Source organism: Scophthalmus maximus, chromosome 15, assembly GCF_022379125.1.
Source record: "Scophthalmus maximus strain ysfricsl-2021 chromosome 15, ASM2237912v1, whole genome shotgun sequence".
NCBI classification, from domain to species: Eukaryota; Metazoa; Chordata; class Actinopteri; order Pleuronectiformes; family Scophthalmidae; genus Scophthalmus; species Scophthalmus maximus.
The window spans coordinates 18,521,114-18,538,868 of record NC_061529.1 but is presented as its reverse complement, the minus strand read 5'-3'; the positions used below and the strand labels follow the sequence as shown (position 1 = coordinate 18,538,868).

Sequence of the window (17,755 nt, the reverse complement as noted above, 5' to 3'; positions counted from 1 at the left end):
ACAGTGAAATCAAAATCCTTAAAGTAGAAATAGACAACTTTTTGGCTATTGGTGATAGAAGAACTACACCAGCCACTTATATTGGTCCCCTACAAGCCTTGCTGTCACGTTATTACCAAAACAAGGAAGAGAATAGAATTCTCCCGGTATCTACCCTAGTGATGGAAATGGCAGACAGTGGAACAGCCCAATTGATAAAAACACATTTTCATCTTCGCAAGGGAAGAACAATCCTGTCGACCTAAAGCATGAAGCAGAAAAATTAACTTAAACAAGACTTGATCAAATTTGGATTTTTACAAGCGTTTTCTGCTTTGGACAGTTGCCAGGCAGCTCGCATTGAGTTAGCCATAATGCTAACGCTGTCGCTAGTTCACGCCAGGAGCCAGAAAACAAAGGAGCTTCAGTTTACATATCCCTTTCATTCATCAACCTCTTTGAAGCTCAGCATTTACCTACCTACAGAACCCAACATGCAACAATGAGTATTTTTATACATGATGAAAAATATTTTAATGTCCCCCTTTCCTCAGGCCTACAATTTCACTCTGGTTCACTCTCATCCTTTCCAACCGAAGCAGGCAGCAGTTTTCGTGCTAATGTTGCCCCAGTTGCATAAGCAGGCAACTGTCTGCTGACCTGTTCGCCACAACAACTGAACACAGTGATTATACGGCATGTCAACACCGTTTGCTGTGGCAGATAAGACGACTCCTCTCGCGTGTTTGGGAGAGAGAGAGAGAAACGACGACGACTGCTGCTGCTCTCCGTCTGTGATTATTAGGTCACAGCAAAGATCTGCAGCCAAGACCACAAGCCTCTTTGTGCCAGATGATCATGTCCTGAGAAATGCTCTCTGTATGTGGGAGAGAGAGAGAGACTGACGTCAAAACCAGGCTGGGTGTGAAGGAGGCCCTGCAGTGGACTCCACAGAGGGAGGACTGGAGTGAATGTCAGACTGTGCGATCGGTTTAAAGTAAAGGTGAGAGTGAGCAACTCGCAGGTTATGTACAGACACTTTTATTATACATTTATATTACAAAATACACTTTCGCCACGTCGTCGTTTTAGGAAGAGAAGAACAGGAAAGAGGGTGGAGAGTAGGGCAGGAAAACAAGAGCACAGCAATGAGTGGGATTTCACAGAGGGTGGAATCCTGCTCTAGGCAGACGCACCGATTGCTGACTCGCTCACAAAGACAATCATGTTAAAAAGAGAACTTTGAGAAGGTTGGGCAATGAGTGAGTGAGTGTGTGTGTAGATGCAGACACACACACGCACACTCCACTTAGCTTGAGTCATTATCAGCTTGCGTTTCATCCAGTAAGCCATCCAAGTGTCCAGATGGTCAGAAAAGCTGCTTCAATGCTCTCCCTCTCTCTGACTCTCTCTCTCTTTCTCCCACCCTGCTGCAAACTCTCCTTTAGAAAAAAAAGAAAAAAAAAAAGGTTACGCCAGAGATTGACTGATGCCAAACAGGAGGAGGGACACAGATTGGATGTCAGGTGGATTTAACTGCAAGAGGAGCAGCCAAAGAGCAGAAAGCGGAACTCGGATCAGTCGCCGCTCCGTCCCTTTCCATTTTCTGCTTTGTTATATATATGTATATTCAGATTTTAAAGAAATTCAGGTGCCTCCAAAATCTATTGTCATGGTATAAAGGGCCAGCAGGCAGACTGCACAGTGCCTGCTCTCTGGGGGGGGTTGTTTAATGTGAATTGGAATGCTGTGGTTTTTTGTTCATCACAGTATGCAAATATCCTCAAGGGATGAATAAAAAGGTGCAGCAGTGTGATCTCTGCAACTCCTTTTTTTTTCTTTTTCTCCAGGCTCCTCTTACTGTAGGTGCTCCCCACTCAGGGCACGGAGGCGGGTGGGCGGGCGGGCAGGCCGAGGGGCTTAATGGTCGGAGCTGAAGAGAAAAGGGGCTGTATGTCACAGGTATTATCTGCGCGGTGAAAGCTGGTGGAGTGGAAGATTGAAGAGGTCTCTCTCTCTCTCTCTCTCTCGTTTTTTCAACCCTCAGTAGCCGTACTTGTCGTTTAGGTGTGTGCGGCCATCTCCGCTCTGACCTGTGAGGGAGGAGGAGGATGTTTTAGCATCAAAAGGATCCACACACACACACACACGTTTCATTATATGCTGAAAAATAAACAAATGAAAGAAGTTATTATCCCAAGACACTGTTGACTTACATGGCTCATGATCAAACCAGTCAGCGCACCGACACGACGTGGGCACAATTAGTCTTGACCCTGAATCCGAACTCAGCCTGGCGGCCATTTCAGAGTGTGTTTTATTCAAGCTTATCTTATCATCCCTGACTGACTTTGATCTGCATTCCTCTGTGAACAATAAAAGTGTCACAGCAATTTCGGCTGCACAAACGGACCATGGAAAACGTTTACTTTACTTCCTCTCACAAACCCTTGATAAAAAATAAATAAATACTCCCCTTCATTCCTGAGCTCAGTGTCCCGAGTCTATTAGATACTTACTCAGTTTGTGGAGACGTTAGAAGTAGGCCTGCACGATAATTTGGCGATCCCAATGTTCCCTCATTTCTATTAAATTTCCCCTGCATCAACATTAGGGCCCTATGTTCCCTATGTTCCCTAAGCCCACATACCCCAACCCCGGTCGTATTTTGTGTTTTGGATATGTGACAATGTATTCATTGGGTTAGGGTAAGGGTTTAGTGTTAGGGTAGGAATTGGGTTAGGTCCTAATTTTGATGGGGGGAACTTTTATTGAAATGAATGAACATAGACGTTATCGACTTATCGCACGATATTTGAATATGAACTAAATAATCTTTATTGACCTCAATAAGAGCATTTTGTCTGACATAAGAATGAATGTCAACAACAGTCCAGTATCCTCTCATCTGCTCTCGTCGTATGAATAAGTCTGTTAAATGTCAGAAAATAGGGATTTCTTTTTCTAAAAGCCTCATGTCTTCAAATTACGAATTGTTTTGTCTGGGCCTAACTCAAGTCTAAATTTCTCTCAACAGCAACACAAATCGTGTAGGACTTGCACGCGCAGCGACCTATTCTCAGATGATACAATATCAAAATGGTCCTAAAATTACGATAATATTGTTAATCGCAATAAATTCTGGGACAATATATCAAATGCAACAAAAAGCAGTTATCGTGACAAGCCTGGTTAGGAGGCTACTGCTTTGTCGTAAAAGAGAGAACAGCGCTGCTGTTTGTGTCCAGCTCTCTTATTTAACTACTTTTCATTCTGCAACCTTTTTGACCTGATACACATCTGGACTCAGTTCAAGATTTAGAGAAAGAGCCTCTATCCTATCGTTCAGGGTTGAAGTTACACTGGATGCTGTACAAGCTTGACCAGGGCCTGAAAACGTGATCGATTGGTCAATAGCTCCTTTTTCATACGGTCACACCAGACAAGCCGTTTACCTGTAAGAGGCATCCACACAGAATAATCCGGGTCGTCCTCTGGATACTGTCCTGAGAGCTGTGCTGGAGGCTGTGGAGACAAACCACGAGGAAATCCAGCTTATGTCACACTTTTCTAGAGATTTCAGACGTGAACTCAGGAAATTTTTTTTCATCATTTCTGGATCATTCAGGCAAGCCTGGGGTGCCTGGGTATAGAAGCCCCTGGGAATTTTGCGATTTTCCCTTTGTTTCCTCACATTTCATTTCATTTCTTTATTTAAACATATAAAAAGAATTATAAAAGATACATTGAATAATAAAAAGGGAATGTGAGGGAGAATTGCCCCCTCAAAAAAACCCTCACAGGGGCTTAACAGGTGGCATTCTCTGAAAATCTGATTGTAGAAAAAAATTACATGGAATAATAAACAATTTAAAGAACAATGAATCACATAATGTTAAACAATACACTTAAATACAGATTAATAAAAGGAATAACACATGATACTCATAATAAGTGATGAGACTACTTTGACCAAGCTCATATTGGCAGACCGCAATCTTTTTTCTTCAGACTGAAGTTTGTAATAATGGATATTTAATGTAAAATTATGGAATTAATGTAGAATCAACACAAAGGAAGTATTTAAATTCAAATATCATTGTGTAATAGCATCCTTTTAACTTTGAGCTCAGATTCTCACCTGTGAACTACAGATTTCCAATAAAACCATCAAGGCCAAAGTGAACAGAAAAAGTGTATAGGGAGATAATTCAAAATTTTAGACCCTCTGTAAATAATCCACATACACTCACTCAGACATTTTCAGGTTTTTCGGGTTTACTTGGGACCTGGCAGGAATAGTCCAGGAAAATGTCCGGACTGCAGCATATGTCTGACAGCAGCTTATGATACAGTAGCTGATAATGTTGGTTCTCGTGTGAGGACTCACCCTGCTGGGGCCCATCGCCTTCTTCTTCTTCCTGGGACCGGGGTCGGCAGCTGGCTCTCCGTCACCCTCTGCTCTGGACTCTGTGGAGACATAGGTACGGCACATTAAAACACAGTGTGGAAACACAACGGTGACTTTGATTACCTCAACTTCAGTAATGAATTTAGGTACAATTTTGAGATATATATTTTCTTTCAAATGAGTGTTTATGATTAATGTTGCTTTATACTTCAAGTCTGCTTCAGTTCAGAGCGAAATGTATTTTGCTCCACGACACTTTTGTAACATATTTACTTACTTACAATTCAAATTAAGATCTTACACATAATCATATCTATATATACACTCACCGGCCACTTTATTAGGTACACCTTGCTAGTAAAAGGTTGGACCCCCTTTTGCCTTCAGAACTGCCTTAATTCTTCGTGGCATACTTTCAACAAGGTGTTGGAAACATTCCTCAGAGATTTTGGTCCATATTGACATGAGAGCATCACGCAGTTGCTGCAGATTTGTCGGCTGCACATCTATGATGCGAATCTCCCGTTTCACCACATCCCATAGGTGCTCTATTGGATTGAAATCTGGTAACTGTGGAGGCCATTGGAGTACAGTGAACTCATTGTCATGTTCAAGAAACCAGTTTGAGATGATATGAGCTTTGTGACATGGTGCATTATCCTGCTGGAAGTAGCCGTCAGAAGATGGGTACACTATGGTCATAAAGGGATGGACATGGTCAGCAACAATACTCAGGTAGGCTGTGGCATTTAAATGATGCTCAATTTGTACTAAGGGGCCCAAAGTGTGCCAAGAAAATATCCCCCAGACCATTACACCACCACTACCAGCCTGAACCGTTGAAACAAGGCAGGATGGATCAATGCTTTCATGTTGTTTACGACAAATTCTGACCCTGCCATCCAAATGTTGCAGCTGAAATCGAGACTCGTCAGACCAGGCAACGTTTTTCCAATCTTCTATTGTCCAATTTTGGTGAGCATGTGCGAACTGTAGTTTTAGTTTCCTGTTCTTAGCTGACAGGAGTGGCACCCGGTGTGGTCTTCTACTGCTTTAGCCCATCTTCTTCAAGGTTCGACGTGTTGTACGTTCAGAGATGGTATTCTGCATACCTTGGTTGTAACGAGTGGTTATTTGAGTTACTGTTGCCTTTCTATCATCTCGAACCAGTCTGCCCATTCTCCTCTGACCTCTCACATCAACAAGGTGAGTGAAAATCCCAGTAGATCAACAGTTTCTGAAATACTCAGACCAGCCCGTCTGGCACCAACAACCATACCACGTTCAAAGTCACTTAAATCCCTTTTCTTCCCCATTCTGATGCTCGGTTTGAACTTCAGCAAGTTGTCTTGACCACCTCTACATGCCTAAATGCATTGAATTGCAGCCATGTGATTGGCTGATTAGCTATTTGTGTTAACAAGCAATTGAAAAGGTGTACCTAATAAAGTGGCCGGTGAGTGTATATTATAGATATATTAATTATAACCCAATAGCATATAGAGCCGATACAATTATTGACACCCCTTGACCAGCTCCAAATGTAAAGTACTGCTTACATGTTAATGCATCAATAGTAATGGTTCCAATAAAATAACAACAAAATCATGGGCGTGAGTCATTTTGCAGGCAGCTACTTTTGTTTTTCGATGCTAATATGCTAATACGCTGAACTTTGACTGGAGTCAAACATCAAATATGGAACTTTAGGATGATTTTATATAATAGTTCTTTCTGCTACATGATCTGAATGACAGATTTGAATACCTGATGGAGCACAGACTGATATGGAAACGATAAAAAAACACATCACCCACTTGGACTCGATGGTGCAGGGGACTTGATGCTCTGGTGCTCGGGCTCCTGGTCTGCTGTGTCGGCACCGGCCCCGCCTCTCGTTGCTTTGTGGCTTTGCTCTGATATATCGTGCAAACAAAAATATTAGTATTAGTGTAATAGGAGAATATGCACTGATCTTTTGAGTTTATGAAAACAAATCCTGCGGTGATATTGTTGTAACTGAGGTGGGTCATTGAGGTCACACATGGCCTAACTTTGTACCAAATATGCAAAAAATAAAATATGAGAAAGTCGATCTATACAAACCGCAGCTTGTTTTTGAAAACATCAATTGGCATATGGCAGAATACAAAGTGAACACTGTGCTGTTTGTATATTTAGCAGATCTACTGCCACCCGGTGGCATCAGAGGATATCAACATAATTGAAACTTGTATTTGTCTCTTCGTTTTCCTCATGTTTGCCTTCTTAGTAGTATACAATTGCTTCTCACCTTTCAGCTCGTGGGACTTGACCGGTTTCTTTCTTCGCTGCCCGGAGGAAGACGTGGATGCACTGGACTCTGCAGAGTCAACATTTGACTCCACGACACTTGTACATTGCTTATCATCATTGTCCTCATTTTTCTCTGCCTCCTCTTCTTCCTCCTCCTCCTCTTCTCCACTGGGTGGAACTTCCTTCATGTTGAAAAGCTCTGCAGGCAAATTGGGCCGCTTAGGAGGCAACTTCTAAAAAAGAGAGAAAAGAAAAGAAAAGAAAGAGTAAAAGACGGGGAAATTTAAATGTCAGATGATCAGACGGAGTTACAAACAGAAGAAACAACACTTACCCCGATGGTGCCAGACTTCAGTTTGAATTTGCTTCCTCCCTTCATTGCTCCAAACAGCGGTAAAGTCTTCTTTGGCTTCTCCGACTCTGAGCTGCCACTACCTCACCAACACACATCAGCGTAGCTTGTCAATGTTTTAAATGTGTACATTTAAAACATTGACTTTTACCTGCCATAAAACATCCTCCACAGTAACCTCGGGGTAAAAGCATCTCACAAAACTAAAAGGACATTTCACAGATTGCTGTGGTGAACCAGTAAATCCAGTGGAAGGAAGACAGTGGATGTCTCACCCCTGCAGCAGTGACGGCATCTGTGCGGGCCTTGTGAGTTCGACCAGTTTGCGGAGGCGCTGGGCGTCTTTGCGCAAGTCTGCTGCGTGAACGTGGAGCTTCCTGCGCTCCACGGCGTCCATCGCCTCCTCGCTCCTCACTGCGGTCATGAAGGCGTCCAGCGGGTCGTCCGTGGAGGAGCCAGAAGAGTCTAAGAGGATGGAGGAAACATGAGGAGAACATGCATCTGTAAGTAAAATAGCGATTGACGTAGAAGAGTGAAAAAGTGACCATGACTCACCTCCTCTACCGGAATTGAGCTTTTTCTGAGTGTCCTCCAGCTCCTTCTCCACCTCCGACAGTTTGGCCACCTACGTTCAAATCAAAAATACAATGTGTTGAACGTGAAGGCACAAGTGCAGTTTACTAATTATTATGTTCACAATGCTGAGTTGTTTCCAAATCCAGGTGAAAAAGGTTTTTCTAACACTTTCAGTACAAAGAGCAGCTGCCTGAACTTCCCACACATTTATACATGCATTGCATTATATTGACAGAGACGACTCAAGCAGCTGGTGATTGGTTTATACATTTTGTAGGTACAAAGTGTGTGTCACGTTGCGATCTCTAAGCTGTTTGTGGCCCAGGAACACGGCCTCAACCATAGCTCCTATGCTTCACTGTCTATCAAATAAAGGCACGCGGCTGAACAACAATTGTGGGCGGATGTTTACCAGTGATTCGTAGGTGTCGGGCCGCTCCGCAACCTTTCCGGCCTTTTTCATTCGCTCTTTCCTCTTCTTCTCCACAGTGCCCGTTCGGTCCAGGAAGGTGTCATCGTCGCTGTCGTAGTAGTCCTCGTCTTCCCAGTTCTTCTTCTTGCGTTTACGGGAGACTGGAAATAGGAAGCAAATAAGGAAAATCGCTAATCAATCCTCATGGTTCACGATGCCACTTGCAGACTTTCTTGGAGTGGGCTGAGCTCCCACCTGCTTCCTGTCGCAGCAGTCCTCTAGCTTCCAGCATTCGACACGCATCCAGGCAGCACTGGACGGCTGCGTCTTTCTTCTTCCCTGTGTGGGTCACCTCAGCAACCAGCTGCCGGCCAGCGGCATCATCCACGGGCAGCCTAACAAAAAAATTGTCATTAAATGATCAACCCAAACTCTGCAACTCCACATCCAACCACTATATGGCCCATTTGATGTCGCTTACTTTATTCTGCACAGCCAGGAGCCATGGCTTTTGTCTTCATACTCAAACTCCAGCTCCTCCCCTGAGACACAGAAGATCAAATCTGAAGTCAAAAAATTCAGGAAACAAACTATTTTCTTCTCCATCCCATCTCACAGAACTGTCTTCTCACCTTCCCTGTCATAGAAGCCCTGCAAGGCCTTCTTGGGGTCTTTCAGATATGCGGCCTCCTGGTCCTCCTGGAACTCTGTGGAGAAAGGGTTTTCCTCGTTCTCGTCTTCCTCTGGAACAACCTCCTCGGCTGCAGGGTGGATTAGCACGTAGCGAAGGGAAAGGAGAGAACCAAGGGATTAACTGGTGCCTTTGGTTTACTCACCCTGAGAGACAGTTTAACAACAGTTCACTCGCGATGACAACACAGTGGAGTAAGCCTGGAACCGGAAGAAAAGCTCACCCATTCCCCATGAACAGCCCGAATCTTCCTTTGATGGTTTGCTCTGGCACTTGTTGCTTTCACCTTCCCCACCTTCCTCCTTCTCATCCTCCTCCTCCTCATCAGAGCCGTCTCCCATCATCCTCCTCTCCAGCTCTGCTTTCTGTTTCTGGGCACGCTCCCTTAGCTCGGTCACTGTAAGTTCAGACTCCTCCTCCTCGTCGGACTCTGGACCCTGTGGAAGGAGGGTGATGACGAACATTTAAGAAAGTTTTGGCAACACAAAATGTATACTGTTTATGTAAGATAATAATTTTAAAATCTGTCGGGAGATGCCATGTAAAATGTCCAACGGTTTTTTTGGCTGATGATTGTAAATTATACAGGAACTTTTCTTTCCCCTTTTTTGTCAATATTTGTCTGCAGTAACAAAGTGTCAAAAATGCGTCAAATCTTAAAAAGGACAAACTCTTAACACATGACTTGTCATCATGACTATAAAACAAAAAGCGCATGGAGCTATCAGCAGCATTATTATGAAATTGTGGCTGCATCAGAGCAAAAGTAGCACATTTGAAAATGAAATTGTCTTAAGGCGCCGATAATCGGGCGAACCCCAGTGAATATATCAGGACTCAAAAGGCGCTCGGCAGCAGAGGACATAGAGGTTTCAGCCACAGTCTGTATTTGAAAATTTCTGAACATTTTTTGCCAGAACACAAAGGACTAGATAAGGTGGCTGATTGAATATAATTGTCATGTGACCAGAAAAATAATACTAATGAATTAATAGAAACCCAGTAGACAAGATAAACTCAGACCGTGCAGCCATACAGAGTTCAACATGTCAACCACGTGGACTATTAGGAAAATTGTTATGGGCATCATCATTCATTTCTCACTTTTGAGAGACTAAACAATCAAATCCATGAATCACGTAATAGCTTTTGGAAGCAGGCGTTTCATTGGCTGGACTGTCAGCAAACAATGGGAAAGGACTGGGTTTAAAAGACAGAAATAAATAGGAGAAAATGAAAACCTGTAGGGGCCCAAAGCAGTCTGGAATATATAAATCTGGGAATGCCATTATGTGAAATGGATGGTTGAAGGGTTTAGACGACAGCGTGTCTCAGTAGTTCCAGTGCACGGTGTGTGGAGTGTGGTGCGGGTGCGTGTCCGCGGCGCGACTTCACCTGCAGGATGAAGAGTCTCGTGCTGCCGCCGAACTTCAGCACGTGGCCCACGCGGAGCCGGACATAGGTCCTCGGCGGGACCTTGTTCTTGTTCACCACGGTGCCGTGGGTGCTGCCCAGGTCGTGGACGTAGAAGCCCCGCTCCTCCCCGACGCACTCCCCCTCGCCTGCGCGCCCGCGGAACTGAATCACGGCGTGGTACCGGGAGATGGACGGGTGCTCCAGGGCCACGTCGCACACAGGTAGGCGTCCCACCACGAAGAAGCTGCTGCGGGTCAGGGGCACCGTGTCCACTATGGCGCCGTTCTTGAGGATTTCCAGCGCGTACGGGGTGTCCGGCGCCCGGCCACCCCAGGGTGGCTCCGCGTACGGCAGGGGCGGGAACTTACCAGCCGGGGGCCCTTTGGCCGGCAGCGCCCGGGGCTTAGCGTCTGGTGTGGTTCTGACAGCAGCAGCCCCCTCGTCCCTTTCTCCATGTTTGTCCTCTTCTTGGTGATTTAGCGCGGGTTTCTCTCCGTCCGCGGGACGGGCCGAGGGGTCGCCGGCGGCCTGCGCGACTGCCGCGTCTCTGTTTTCCTTCACCGTTTTCGTGTCGGCCGCCGTCGGTTTGGGCGAAGCGGCAACGCCGCCGCGTTTGCCGGCGAGAGAAGGCGCGGCGAAGAGAGCCGGTTTCTTGAACGGCTCCCCCGCGTCCGGTTCGGCCGTGGACGAGTCTCTCTCGTGGGGCGCGCCGCCGCCCTTCTCCGACACGGAGCACTCGTCCGCTGCCAGCGCCGAGCTCATTTCTTCACCTGTGCGTTTCACGCTCGCGTCCGGCGGCGGGGAGGCGGCCATGTTTATCCGGTGCGACTTCAAAAATGTCCGGGTTCTCTAAACCATCAACAATACTCAGAAAGGACAGCTAGTTCGTGATATATATCTCAGGAAAAAAAAATGTTAAGAGTAATCCAGCAATAAAACCACATAGCAGGTTGATATAATTGCTAATGATATATCCGTAAAAGTGAGTGTTTGTTGCGGAACAAAACATCGCATTCAACTGTTTACCCCGAGTTTTTTTACAACAAGGACGAGAAAGCCTAGTTCCTGTGCAACATCCTTTAAGGATACAGGAGCTGTTAGCGTGCGTTTCATCCATCTCCGTGCAATGTGAGTGACAGTAGTGGTTTTAACTCGAGTGTTTCTCAAGTTAGCTGACTAAACTTACATGCGAAGTACTTGTCGTTAGCTAATAAACATGTTGCCGCTGATTCGTTCTGCCGGGTGTGCAAATCCCAGTACCAAACTCCAGCCGGACACCTGGCATATTGTGTTTTCCTGCTATTTGGCAAACGGACATTCCTGTTGAATCTTGACTTTATAGCTTAACCAGACCAGTGTAATCTTCGTCTCTTTTCGGCATGCACCACGCACATCTTATAGCCGTTAACAAAAACTGTTCCTCCCACTTTCTCCATTCTTAGTTAAGGAAATGCGAACCTATTGTTGCGGCGAATGTTTTCTTTAGGAAGTGTTAGTGGTTGGCCGGATCAGATTAATGCAGAGATGATCACGATACATGTTTAAAGCAGTGTCCATGGGTTGATTTTTGTCATGTTTACCTTGGCGCTGAGGGTGAAGCTGCCACTTTGTATCGGCTGAAACATCACTTGTTAAACTATTTTGAAACCAAAAAAGAGCAAATTTAGGTTGGGGTGTAAATATTCAGAATTAATGCTACACTGATAATGATATATATATATATATATATATATATATATATATTTATTTATTTATTTTTTTTTAACGTCGCATGTTGTTTGCTCTGCTGCATCACTCCCAGGTGTGCCACTTTTGTGTACACCCTCCTCATTCTCAGTTGTAGCCACTTCTCTTCCTTCTTTACAATTTCCAGACCTGGTGCTGGATTGAATCCAGCGTCTTTGATCACCCGCCATGATGCGTTACTGGGGAGAGATCCCCGGACCCGCGGGTGCACCTCCCAGCCGCAGCTCCTTTGACCTGCTCCAGCGGGAGTTTCGCTCTGTGGAGATGCAGGACCCTCCCCTCCACCAGCCCTCGGCGCAGCGTCCGCGGCCCACCACCATGCTGGACATCCCCTCGGAGCCCTGCAGCCTCACCATCCACACAGTGCAGCTGTGTCAGCATGCCCGCCGCCTCCGTGGCCTGCTGACAGTGGCCCAGACTCAGGGTCAGAGCTCGGCGTCCAATGAAGGTGGCAGCAGAATGGAGGAGGCTGACGCCAACTTTCCTCCACGTCCTCCCACCCCACCTATCATGCCAGATGATCTGCTGCCTGTGGACAGCAAAGCCCCCAGGCAACCCTTCCAGCTGCGCCACAGTGATCCTGAGAGTGACTTTTACAAGTAAGTTCATCTGGCTTTGGGTCTGAGCTAAAACCAGAGCCCTCTTTTGTAATCAAATCCATATCTATTGATGCATCTTGTTGCATTAGATACTGTAATTTATATTCATATCATCCAACATTGCATAATTATAATCTCAGCTAAATTAGCAACCAGGTATCATTTATCTCCTCCCATCTCCTCTGGTTCTTCCACCGTAAGGGGTAAAGGGGAGCCTGTGACAGAGCTGAGCTGGCCCTCCTGCAGACAGCTCCTCTACCAGTCAGTGGCCACCGTCCTGGCCCATGCCGGCTTTGAGTCTGCTCAAGAGAGTGTTCTGGAGACCTTGACCGACCTGGTCCACGAGCATTACCTGCGCCTCACCCGCCTGCTGCGGGTGGCGGTAGACCGCGAAGCGCGGCTGGGGGCGAGCCCCTTTCCAGACGTGGTGGAGCAGGTGTTCCACGAGGTGGGCATTGGCAGCGTGCTGGCCCTGCAGCGCTTCTGGCAAGTGAGGATCAAAGATTATCACAGCTACATGTTGCAGGTGAGGTTGGGATTTGGAATGGGTCATGACTGTTCATTGGATTGGCCTTTTTGACAGTTTATATTTTGAGAAGATATAGTTTTTCTTTACTGTTACACTGCGTATATATCACTTTTAATATTTGTTTGTAATGCGTTGCTGTGGATGTTGCAAATCAATGAGCAGGACTCTTATGGTAGTTTTTATTTACATTGAATAAATTCACAACGATTATAATAAAAACACACTCTCTAGTTCCAGCTGCTCAAATATCAGGATTTGCTTACAATTTTCAAATTTATTTTGACATTTTATAGACTAAACAATTAGTCCTTAAAGTTATCGGCAAATTAATCAATTTTGAAAATAGTCATGTTTGGCACAGTGCTGAACAAGTGTGGAAAAATGCCTTGGCCCCTCACCACAACTCACTGAATCATTAACCAAAAATAAAAAGTTAAATCCTGACAGGTCTATTTGCTGAAGATACTAACCTAAGTTTTTTAGGTCAGAAGAGAATAATATGATCATTACTGAATTTAAGATCACCCTGGCTCAATTCTCACATTGGCTCACACCAGAAATAGTGGTATTTAGTTATAGCTTTTCCTCTTTCAGGTGAGCAAGGATCTGTCGGAGGAATACGAGCGGCTTGTGAACCCAGAGAAAGCTCTGGAGGATTCTAAGCCCCCAAGGATTAAGGAGGAGCCCATGAGTGACATCTCCTTCCCTGTCAGTGAGGAGCCTGAGGCAGACCCGGCCTCTGGAGACCAGGCTCTGCCCATTGGGGTCCTCGGGGCCAACGGTGAAAGGCTGGCTTCGGGCCTGGACAGTGTACACTCTCCTCAAACCTCGGGTGAGACCAGCGTTCCCATTCACATTGATATTCTGCATTCATGAATAATTTCCCGCAGAGAGGAGTGATATGTGCAGGGTCTCGAGTTTAAACCTTCAGTGTTGCAGGAAAGCTGTCACCACATGGAGCAGATAGATTTTCTGCTTATAGCATTATGGTTGTATTTTTACCGTATTGTATCTTAATCAGTGAGTAGCTTCCTACCTCCTTGATGCCTATCTAGGACACTGCTATATACACCTACTTCCCATTGATATAGCACTTGTTGAAACGTTATAACAGATTTTGCAAGGTCTTGTAACCTCAGGTACACCTGTATGCGTCCACCAAAATTTTTCAAAACGCACCTTCAATGGCGGCTTCTTACAATCTTGACATTTTGACTATCTATCTAGAAATATTACCTTAACTTTAAGATGGATTTATAAAGTTTAAGTAAGTTTTTAAAATAAAATTACCTTTTCACTATCTAAGTTCAGTTCATCTCTTTGAGTGAGGATGTTTTTCCGTCCTACGGAGCTAGTTTTCTCCTCATCCCGGGCGGGGTAAATCACCATGGTAACTGATGCAGAACGGCTAACCTGCTCCAGAGCAGGTTAAGTCTGTGATAAGAGATCATGACCTGTTAACAGCCCAGATACTGACTAATCAGATCACTGGAAAACCAGAGTCATCGTTCTACAGGATCCTGACTGGGACAAAACAGTTTAGAGTAACGTGACAAATAATAAAGCGCAGCAAATATTTATAGATGAGTTGAATCTTCTTTTCATGTGTCCGCTCTGGTTTTAAAACAGTTTTTAATAAACAGAAGGGAGAGTTTATCACACTAAATAATACATAGACTCATCAATATAAAAGCTTCGTTTGAATTCAATAAAGATGATTTGATTCCCGACAGATTCATTTTAGTTTCTTATTTTATCACTTCAGACGGAACAAGAAGTGGAGACTGTGGCGATAAATAGTAACAAAAACATAACACTATCTCTTTTATTTGAACAATGAGCCACACACTTTGTAGAGTGTCACTTTTACACATCACCTAAACCAAATTGACCTGCAGGTATCAGCGTTTATTTGCGTATCATATTAAAAACTTAATTCATGGTTCTGACAATGTCACTTGTAATTACAGACTCAGCCTCGTCCATTTGAATGCGCTCATAGCTGGATATGAAAACCAAGGTTGACTTACACAGTTCATATTCAGCTTGGTATTAAAGGTTATCAGGTTGGATGACGTACGGTTAAGTCAAGCCAGATATCAAAAACATATCCTGTGTATGTTGAACTGGCTTTGTAGTGCAGGCCTCAGGTGCTATGCATTCTGGGATACGGTCTGAATGCAAACCTTAACATCTAGCTGGAGAATGCACTGAGGCCTTCTTCCTGTATTTACTTCATTGCTCCCGCACAGACACATCTGAATAAAGTTGGGATTTCAAAACCATGACTCCAGGCAGGAGCATTTTAAATCATCCCCAAGCATATACATTTAGATGACCTTTGTTAAATATCACCGTTGTAAAATTTCTTCTCCTCTCCTATAAGGTGGGGGCGGGGCCAACAACTCCCCTCTGTGGCCGCAGGTAAAAATGGAGCCGCAGGATGGTGAGGACGGCCAAGGCTCAGGCCACCACCACCACCACCACCACCACGGTGTCCTTGGTGGGGATGTGTTCGAGGAGGGGGGACCCATGTCCACCATGAGCGAATCTGGAGGAGCCATGGCGCCCTCGCCCGGTGGTGCGGCATCAGACGCCAGTTACGCCTCGCATTCGCCCGACTCCCTGATGGGCTCGTCACCCGTCTTCAACCAGAGACCCAAGAAACGGGCAAAGAAGATGTGAATAAGAAGCTCTTTGTGTTGGAGCAGACGCAGTGGACTCGCCAGCTGTACAGTTTTAAACTCCATATGTTAGACTGCTCTCCAGCCGTTGAATTGAACTAATGGGGGATAAAGATATTATGTAGTTTTTCATGTAAATGTTTGTTTTTATGATTATATTTTCTCTCAAACAGCTGAAGATGTTGCCACTAAATATCTTAATGAGGTCTGTTTTCAAATGAATATTTTCTCAATACTTTGAATTTTCTTTTTTTTGTGTGAGTTCAGTGTTTTTCCAAAGGGAAAAAAATTGCACACAAAAAATAAAGAATTATCTTTCAGTTAACCTAATAAATTATACAACAGGAAAAAACTAAGAGGCCTAAAAGCAAATCATTTAGTTAAACAGCTTAATAATTTAGCAGAATGGTTTGTTTTCCCAAGCTATTAAGTCACTTTCTCTGCACATACCAATTAGTGTTTCTGTGCCATTCATTACTATTAAAAGACACGCCACCAATGAGGAAAATTCATATATTATATATTAATATATTTTTGTCCTTTTTTTCTCCCGTCGTGATCATGCAGTTTAATATTCTGATGTACTGTCACCCCATTGCGCAGTGCACCTTACACACAGCCCGACACAGCAGAGCCATCCATGCGGAGACGCACACGCACCCTTCCCACACCTGTCAACCTGAAGTCACTCTGCCAGAGTAGCATCTGTTGCAGTAATGAGGCAAAGCTGTGAATGCAACACCAGAGGCAATTATGGTCTGATTGTCTGCATCATGACGGCGACATCAATCCAGCCTTAATGGCGAATTAATTACGGCGTGCATAATTTTGCATACAGATCGAGTGGGTCTGTTTGAATGCGTGCGATTTTCCTCCGTGTGTGTGTGTCCCTCTTCCGTTCTCACAATTGGGCAGGTAATTTTTTCTTCCTATGGGAAGTGCTGATGGGGTCATATGTATTGATATTCAATTAGCTGCACCGATTGTTGATTCATGTTTTTTTTTCTTCTGTTTTTTTTCCGTGGCACACCTTGAAAAAAGGCGTCTGATCTGCAGTGCTGTGGGAGTCGGAGCAGCTGGAAAACAAAATCAGTATTCGGGAAAAGGCTCGCCTCGTCCATGCTTATAACTGTGACAAGTGTCGCCCGGTTCTTTTGGGAGTCCTGAATCATTTTTTCTTCTCTGATGTTCTGTCAGAAAAACTCAGCAGTTGCAGCAGAAAGACATCATCGACATGGGCCTTGTCACTTCCAGTCTGTGGTGACTGCACAAGACGGAGTCTGCGCCAGATGTGTGCTTCAGGAAACAGAAAAAACTCACGCTTAAAACATTCCATTCCAACGTTTTCTCAGCAACTGTGACCAATGATGCAGTGTTCCAGTTTATATACAGTCTATAGTTCCAACATAACCCAAACAGAAAACGTGGCTCGATGGATGGGAAGTACACCACTCTCATCCATGCTTCCAGATATTTGATCAATTAAATGCATTTCCAGTGTGGGAACTTTATCCATCCTTTCTCTTTCATTATGTTTTAACCCCTAGTTGGTCTTGTTCCTATAATATCTGTGTACATACATAAAGGAAGGGTCAGGTGAAATTCCATGGGGAAAGGGTGACAAGGTCCAAACAAGGTCCACATTTGACCATTAGCACAGAATTCTAGCTTCTCCATTTATATAATTATTACTTGAGAACATTGTGTTTGCTCCCACATTAAAGTTGAACGCACTTAAATACATCTTTTAATATATATATTGTGGGCCACCAAGCGGGTTCTGGCTCATAAGGAGAGTCCAGTCATTTCTGGGGGTCAGTGCTTCTGACTTCTTCAAGAATAGTTCGGAGTAACTTCACTTTATTTGAATTAACATGTTTGGCTGTAGTTAGTAGTTAGTGATTCCAGTGAGAGAAGAAATATTGGTTCACGACTCTGCTGAAACATTGAATAATAATGAAACACCTTCAAAGCTGTTCCTGTGCCTTTGGGAAGATGTGGCCCAAAACATGGCTTCTCCTCAGCTGGACACGTGAGTCTTTTCAATTTGAATATTTGATTTATT

The 17,755-nt window shown here is 44.5% G+C and overlaps 2 protein-coding genes across 4 annotated transcripts; one reads left to right on the top strand and one right to left on the bottom strand.

Moving 5' to 3' along the window:
• Nucleotides 1-1,004: 1,004 nt before the first annotated feature.
• Nucleotides 1,005-10,963, bottom strand: LOC118286209 (solute carrier family 4 member 1 adaptor protein). 2 transcript variants are annotated; one of them, XR_004785340.2, is made up of 15 exons: nt 10,112-10,963; nt 8,940-9,153; nt 8,658-8,786; nt 8,507-8,567; nt 8,281-8,420; nt 8,026-8,186; nt 7,593-7,662; nt 7,313-7,502; nt 7,020-7,116; nt 6,684-6,918; nt 6,208-6,306; nt 4,370-4,449; nt 3,435-3,504; nt 1,841-2,072; nt 1,005-1,421 (listed from the first exon to the last, which is right to left on the bottom strand). XR_004785340.2 is itself a non-coding variant. In XM_035610468.2 (14 exons), the coding sequence occupies exons 1-14, from the start codon at nt 10,943-10,945 to the stop codon at nt 2,023-2,025; spliced, it is 2,430 nt and encodes an 809-aa protein (XP_035466361.2). In that variant the 5' UTR covers nt 10,946-10,963; the 3' UTR covers nt 1,005-2,022. The 2 variants fall into 2 exon arrangements, 1 of the variants encoding a protein (XP_035466361.2); XM_035610468.2 differs by having other exon boundaries at nt 1,005-2,072.
• Nucleotides 10,216-16,211, top strand: supt7l (SPT7 like, STAGA complex subunit gamma). 2 transcript variants are annotated; one of them, XM_035610470.2, is made up of 5 exons: nt 10,216-10,353; nt 12,006-12,477; nt 12,679-13,003; nt 13,601-13,838; nt 15,393-16,211. In XM_035610470.2, exons 2-5 carry the CDS (start codon nt 12,047-12,049, stop codon nt 15,689-15,691), a joined length of 1,293 nt encoding a protein of 430 aa, XP_035466363.1. In that variant the 5' UTR covers nt 10,216-10,353; nt 12,006-12,046; the 3' UTR covers nt 15,692-16,211. The 2 variants fall into 2 exon arrangements, with proteins under 2 accessions (XP_035466363.1, XP_035466362.1); XM_035610469.1 differs by lacking the exon at nt 10,216-10,353 and adding an exon at nt 11,130-11,260.
• The last annotated feature ends 1,544 nt before the right edge of the window (nt 16,212-17,755 follow it).

What these genes read in the sequence shown, in the direction of transcription:
- LOC118286209 (XM_035610468.2), bottom strand. Translation starts at nt 10,945, where the DNA reads ATGGCCGCCTCCCCGCCGCCGGACGCGAGCGTGAAACGCACAGGTGAA. An exon ending in GGGCTTCTATGACAGGGAAG is followed by an intron (nt 8,568 to 8,657) that starts GTGAGAAGACAG and finishes TCTGTGTCTCAG; the next exon opens with GGGAGGAGCTGGAGTTTGAG. An exon ending in TGTGTGGATGCCTCTTACAG is followed by an intron (nt 2,073 to 3,434) that starts GTAAACGGCTTG and finishes CCTCCCTCACAG; the next exon opens with GTCAGAGCGGAGATGGCCGC.
- supt7l (XM_035610470.2), top strand. Translation starts at nt 12,047, where the DNA reads ATGATGCGTTACTGGGGAGAGATCCCCGGACCCGCGGGTGCACCTCCC. An exon ending in ATCACAGCTACATGTTGCAG is followed by an intron (nt 13,004 to 13,600) that starts GTGAGGTTGGGA and finishes TTCCTCTTTCAG; the next exon opens with GTGAGCAAGGATCTGTCGGA. An exon ending in ACACTCTCCTCAAACCTCGG is followed by an intron (nt 13,839 to 15,392) that starts GTGAGACCAGCG and finishes CTCTCCTATAAG; the next exon opens with GTGGGGGCGGGGCCAACAAC.